At 44.3% G+C, this 7,046-nt stretch overlaps 1 protein-coding gene across 1 annotated transcript in view; it reads left to right on the plus strand.

The window, feature by feature from the left end:
• The first annotated feature begins 4,574 nt into the window (after positions 1-4,574).
• RQCD1 (RCD1 required for cell differentiation1 homolog (S. pombe)) overlaps positions 4,575-7,046 on the plus strand; it is a 22,013-nt gene continuing 19,541 nt past the window's right edge. The window contains exon 1 of the mRNA XM_012642591.1: positions 4,575-4,831. Within this exon, the coding sequence (XP_012498045.1) occupies positions 4,808-4,831 (24 nt within the window). The 5' untranslated portion in view covers positions 4,575-4,807. The remainder of the gene's footprint in view (positions 4,832-7,046) is intronic.

The raw sequence follows: 7,046 nt of genomic DNA on the forward strand, positions 1-7,046 counted from the left end.
CTTGATTATTTATAAACTACTGATTACCTTAATGAAAATATTTAAAATATGATGTGCAACATATACACACACACACACACACACACACACACACACACAAATGATCATCAGAACTTTAGGAATATATCTGTTGTGCAAAATGAAGGACTACAGAAAGAGCCTGCACCTTGATCAACTTGCGGTCTTGATTTACTTATTCTTGCTACATTTTGAAACTAAGAAGTCAGTGAAAGAGTACATCCTTTGTTGACTTTATACACATTGTTACATAATGATGTCTTAAGTCTTAAAACACCAATTCCATGTGCTGATAAAAATTTCAAAAGGTGGGTAAACTTGGTGCTTTCACTTTTCTTTCAAAACTAACTTCATGGGTTTGTTTCTCAAATTTAGGCTTCTCTAGGCGTGAGCCCTGAAGTTCTACCCAAACATCCCTTTACTGCCTACTTGAATGCTACAACATCAACTTTAAACTCACTTGTTCATTTAATAAAAAATCATCTGTTGAGCTACTCCAGTTTGAAGACACTGTGGTGCGGGTATAAATGTGAAGATGATACAGTCCTTTCCTCATTAAAGGGCTCCTAGCCTTCCCCCTACTTTTGTCCTTCTACCATCATTCAGGCAAGAAATCTTAGCATCAGCTTTAACCTCATTCTCATCTATCCAAATTCCAGTTTTTCCATAACTACTACCCTAATCCAACAATTTATCACTTTGTCATCACCTCACCCAATATTTATTACACAACATTTACTAAGCACAGTGTTAAGTGCCATAAATGCATTATTTCATTTAATTTTCACAATAATCCCAAGGGATTTTTGTTATCTCTTATTTCATAGATGAGGAAACTGAAGTTTAGAGAGATTAATTTATGCATAGTCAGTAAGAGACAAAGCTATGTCAAATGCCAGAATCTACATTCTTCAATACTACCACAGTTCATCCTCATCAATGAATTGCAGCAATCCCTTTCCAGCTTCCATTCTCTCAGGATTTTGCCGCCAATGAATCCTTTACAATACAATATCCTTTCTAAAGAACTATTCTTTTTATTTCTTACCAAATAAAGTATGCACTAGTTGTCTCCTTAACTTTCTCCCTGAAGTGGGGCAGAAAGGGGCACAATATACATGATATAGAACTTGTGTACTCCAACAAAATAACAAGCACTTATTAAGAGCTAAATACTTGCTACTGATGCTAATTCTCCTCTACCTAGAAAATAAATTCAAATGCTTGTGTTGGCATTCATACACTTCCTACTTTTTATTCTCTGTTTTTCAACACAAATCCTATTCTACACAGACAAAAATTATTAAATTTCTAATATTTTCTTCCCCATCCTCCAACAACTGACTTAAACATGAAATCTTCACTGGTCTCACAGTTTAACCTGCTGTTAAAATACATAAACCACTACTCTGATTTTCAAAGGCTTTCTTTCCTTAAAAAAAGATCCATAAAACAAATGAACAAACGAGATAAAATTAGTGTTGTGACTGAAAGAGGTAAAATAAATATATAACTACAAGTTCTGAAAAATAATATAAAGTAAGATACAGGGCATGACAACACAAGATTTAAGACTTTGGGGTATAGGACAGAGAAGTCAAGAGAAGGCTTCTCTGAGAAAGTACCAGTGAAGCTGAAAATTGCAGCATGAGTTGACTGGTGGATGGTGGCACTGGAACAATCCAGGCGAACAGCATGTGCAAAGTCCCTGAAGTGGAAAAAAACTTGGCATGACTAAGGAAATTAAAAGCAGTGTGGCTGGAGTTTAGTGAGGGAGAGCAGGAGGGTACAAAATGAAGCTAGTGACAAGAACCATGCTGTAGAGAGCCTTGTGAACCACAGTAAAGACTTTGATTTTTATCCTAAATGCAATAAGCACTTAGCAATGGGAAATCTACTGAAGGGTTTCAAGCAAAGAAATATGTTACAGCTGAATGGAGAAGTGATATAGTCAGTTTGGGTTTGGGGAGGAGAGTGAAAAAGAACAAGAATGAAAAAAAATAGGGCAACCAGATAGGAGAGTATTGATGTTGTTCAGCTTATAACAATTACAATAAATAATGCTTGCTGATCACTTAATGTATCCCATGTGCTTACAATGGTTATCTCACTTAATCCTTATAACAATCCAATGAGATGGAAATTCTTAGTATTCTCATTTCACAAATGAGAATCCTGGGAGCCAGAGTGATCAAGTCTAGGTGAAAAAGGACTGTATCTTGAACAAGAAAAGTAATAACGAAGATGTACAGAAATAGATTCAAGACATATATTGGAAGTAGCATAGATAGAACTTGGAGAGGGTATGGATACATGGGGAATTGAGAGAGGAGTCAAGAATGTCTCTCCAGTTTCTAGCCTGTGTAACTAGATAAACGGATATGCCAGTTAATGAAATGGAACACTAGAGGAGAAAGAATTTCAGTGTGGAAAGATCAAGACTTGGGTATTAGATATGTTATATTTGAAATTCCTGAGGAAAAAATCAAGTTGAGATGTCGAGCAGACAGTTGGCTATTTAGATAAGGAGCTGAAAACAAAGGGAACAGGCTGGAAATAAAAATTCTTTAGTCATCAATATATAGGTGGAATTTAAACTTTAGGGAAGGCCAGGTGCGGTGGCTCACGCCTGTAATCCTAGCACTCTGGGAGGCCGAGGCGGGCGGATTGTTTGAGCTCAGGAGTTCGAGACCAGCCTGAGCAAGAGCGAGACCCCGTCTCTACTAAAAAAATAGAAAGAAATTAGCTGGACAACTAAAAATACATAGAAAAAAAATTAGCCGGGCATGGTGGCACATGCCTGTAGTTCCAGCTACTCGGGAGGCTGAGGCAGAAGGATCGCCTGAGCCCAGGAGTTTGAGGTTGCTGTGAGCTAGGCTGATGCCCCGGCACTCTAGCCCGGGGAACAGAGCAAGACTCTGTCTCAAAAACAAACTAACTAACTAATTAAATCAATCAATCTATCTTAGGAAGGAACGGAAGAGTAAAAGATCTAGCAATGAACCCAAATATTCATTTTACGGCATCGAACATCTCTAAGACAACTGATTACTTTTATGTCGCTGGGTTTTCCAGTTCTCCTTTAATTTTACCTTTCAGCAGAGTGCAACACTACTGATGACTTCTTTCATTTCTTGCAAGACTCATCCTTCTTTATTCAGTTATTAAACGTGAAGAATTTCTCAATGCTCCATCCTAGGTTCCCTTCTTTTCTAGCACTATACTCTCTTTAGGCAATTTCACCTACATCCATAGCTTCAGTGATTACCAATATGGCAGATGACATACATATATACGTACCTATGTATCCAGCCCAGAACTCTGCTTGGCTCTCCAACCCAGTCTATCGTACTTGACACCCCCCCTCTGATATCTCTTCCAGTTAGACTTGCCAGGCATTGCCACCCCAATAAAGGCGTTTACAGAGCTGAAATTTTAAGAGGACTACCACAAAGCCACCCATAGGACAAGTCTCCAGAATACAGGACTTTTGTAAACAATTACCATTTCCTTTCTTGGATCATGGCTTAAAATAGATAAACCTGGCAAACTGACCTGATGGCTAGAAATGAGGAACAAGAAAATGCACGACAAAAATATAATCCATGCCTTTTAGTGAGGGATGGTTAAGAGAAAGAAAGTGAAAGATACTCAAGAGAGTGAATGAGTAACGTGTCCAAGGCCTGATAGATGTGCGGCAACGAAAGTCACATGAAAAGACAGCAGGCCTTGCTAGGGGGCAAGTGGCGGACGACGACAGTCCCAGAGAAAAGGCGCCAGGTTCAGGTTTCGGAGGGAGCGAGTGACAGCAAAGCCCAGGTCTAGGGAGAGGGAAAGCCAGCGGGGAGGTACACCCAAGCAGAGTACCTGTGAGGCCGGGGAAGCGTCGAGGGGTTGGGGGCGGGCTGAGGGGCGAACTCCGGAGGAGTGAACGCCGAGTGGGCGGATCGCACGGGGAGGAGGGGTGGGGAAAACGACTCAATTGAGAAGCTACCGTGGCCCGCCTTACCTGAGCCTGAGGGTCCGGAGCCCCCGGACAGGCCTGCCGGAAGCACAGAGCACGCGCTGAGGGGGAGGAACTGGGGCTAAAGAAGGAAGGGACGCCAAGCCCGAAGGAGCGAGACCGCTCGCTCCCCCAGTCAGGGAGAGCGGCTGATGGCGGGAACTGTGACCACACGCAAACACGCACGCACGCACGCACGCACACTCGACGCGGCCAGAACAGGCGCGTGCGCGCAAGCCTGCAAACTCCGCCCCACTTATGCCCTCGCCCCGCCCAGTACCTAGCGTTGCCTAACCGGAACAGCCCCGCCCCAGCCGTGACTTAGTACGCATGCGCACTTTTCACTTCACCCAATTTCGACCTCCCACCGTTTCCCTCCTACTCAGCCCAGGCGGGCATGCGCAATACGTGTCTTCCCGGGACTGCCCGTCTTTTCCCGCCCTTCACTGGCCTCCGGAAAAGGGTCAGAGTTCACGCCCTCGTGTGGGGCTACCTGCTCGATGCCGGGCGTTGAGGGAGCTAGTAGGTCGCTACGTCCTTCCGGTACTGAATCTTAGGGGGCAAAGGGCATACCCTGATACTGTTAACTAGGCCGAGAGCCAGGAGGCGGGAAGAGGTTGTGTGGGCGGGGTCAGGGGTAAGAGGTCAGAGGTCTGTGAAGGGGGCGGAGCGAGCTGGAGGCGGATGGCGGTTACGGCGGCTCAACATCTTTGGCGGCAGAGGTGCTGAAGCGGGGAAGCGGGTCGGTCGTACGGTGGAGGAAGGAGAGCGGCGGCCGCTCCCAACATGCACAGCCTGGCAACGGCTGCGGTGAGTGGCTGGGCCGTCCGGCCTAGACCCAGAACCCTTCCTCAGCCCCGCATTTCTGTCTTTCCTCCTAGCTCCCCGTGTCGGGCCCCAAGTCCGGCTCTTTCTGCCCTCAACCTGCGAGGCTCCGGCTCCTCTCTTCGGCACGCCTAGGCTGTGGTCTAGCCGGCCCCCACTTTCCTCGCCGGACGCTTCTCGCGGCCTCCAGCACCACACGTCGCATTCTTTTCAGGGCTAGGGCCTGGTCCCGCGCCCGGAGCGCCTCCCTCGCGGCCGGGGCAGGCCATTCATTGATTCATGGCGCTGACCAACAGTTTCAGGGCGCCAGTTGTGTGCTGGGCGCCGGCGGGAATGAGGGGAATTGCGTGGTCAATCTGGTGCGGTTCGTGCTCTCGGAACTCACGGCCTAGGCACATCGCAGCAGGGAGGAAATGGCTTTTAGCTCAAACCTCTTGCTATACGTATGGAAAACCTGAGGCCCGGAGAAGTGCATAATTATTGCATCTGACTTATGGTTCTCTGCGTTAAAAAGCTTTGGCGTACATCTCTTTTTACCAGCGTGATCTTTTAACAAGAAAGACGGATCGTGTAATTCACTTGTCTGAAGTAATCCTATAGCTTCCCACTGCATTTAAATAAAGTCTAGACTCCTTGCCATGGTCTGCAAGGCCTTGTATGATGTGGTCCTTACCCATTTACAACCTCCTTTTACGTCTCTTGCTCCTTAAGCTTCAGCTACTCTGGCCGCCTTTCTGACCCTACACTCTCTCTTCCCCTCCACGATGCGCTTTCTGGTCTCTATGCCTGGAGTGAATGCTCGTCTTACCCTTCCCCCAACCTCCTTACACACACGTACACACATAGCATGTGAGTGTAACTGGTACCTCCTCCTTGAACTTACTGTTTATCCAGATCAACCTTTTTTCAGGTCTATGCCTAAATCTGCCCTAGAGTGGCCTTTCCTGACCACCTATTCAAAGTAGTTCTGTAACCTCTAATTTTGTTAGAGTGCCCCTTTTACTGCCCTGACTCCAATGTGTAACTATTGTATTCATTTACTTCTTTGTGGTCTGTCTCCTTGAGGGCAGGGACAGGGATCATGAGGGTCCTTTTTTTACATGGTTTCCCCAGTGTCAGGACAGTTCCTGGTACAAGGTAAGGACTGAAATACTTTGCTGAATGAATGAATATAGATGAGGGAGGTGACCACTGACAGCACATAGCCATAATAGGAAAAGGGGATCATTTGATTTGAGCAAACTTGTCTGAAGGCCAGTTCTACTTTTTCTGTTTCACCAAGGGAAAGTGATTTAAGGAAAGTAGTGTGCTGAAGTTTCATTAACAGGCAAAATGACATAATTACTAAGTAGAGCATAAAAAATTGCCTTAACTTTAAATACAAAAAGTGAAAAATTGAACCAAGTGTGACTAAGCTATAGAAAACTGCTTTTTGAGATTTTATCTGTATCGTGTTATTGTCATTTCCAAGGCTAGTGGTATTTCTGTCACTGTTTCTAAGTGTTTGTAACTATTCAAAGTGGAGAGGTACCTTTTATATCTCTCAATTAGGTGGTGGTAATTCCCCTAGATTTTTTGTTCCTTCTCCCATGTAATTTGGGAAGAAGCAAGTTGGAAGATGAGGTTGCTGCTGGAAGGGGAGGCAGGTTAAATAAGAGAAATTCTTCTAAGATTGACTTGTCCATCTCTCAAAATCTGATCGTCATCTTCTGTAAGATTTGTACCTTTGATACCAAGCCACTCTTTTCCCTGTGCCTTTCCAAACAATATACCTATTCCTTCTGTTTTCATTTTCTCCCTAATGCGTCTTTTGAACAACCATTAAAACTATGGTACCTTGCTTACAATAAGTATTCAATACATGTTTTTCTTCAATTAAATTTACAATGCATTACATTAATTTAGGATTTTGAACTTTTAGATGCACTTTCACTTGTTAGGCTATTTGGACCACACAGCAGCTCTGACAAGTCCCTTTGTACCACTCATTCACTATGATATTTGTCTAGTGAGGAGACTGAAACAAAAAGTTGAGCCTCCGCCTTCTGAATCCTTCATGCCCTCCATTGGACCAAACTGCCTATATTTTTGATTGTTTTGTTTTCTTTTTTTTTTTTAAAGGGGTGGGAGATTGTGGGGTGGGGTGTTTAGTTGCCTTGTCTGTTTTTGTTAAGACAGAGTATCCCTCTGTCGCCCTGGG

The sequence above is a fragment of the Propithecus coquereli genome, unplaced genomic scaffold (genome assembly GCF_000956105.1).
Source record: "Propithecus coquereli isolate 6110/MARCELLA unplaced genomic scaffold, Pcoq_1.0 Scaffold18, whole genome shotgun sequence".
Lineage (NCBI taxonomy): Eukaryota > Metazoa > Chordata > Mammalia > Primates > Indriidae > Propithecus > Propithecus coquereli.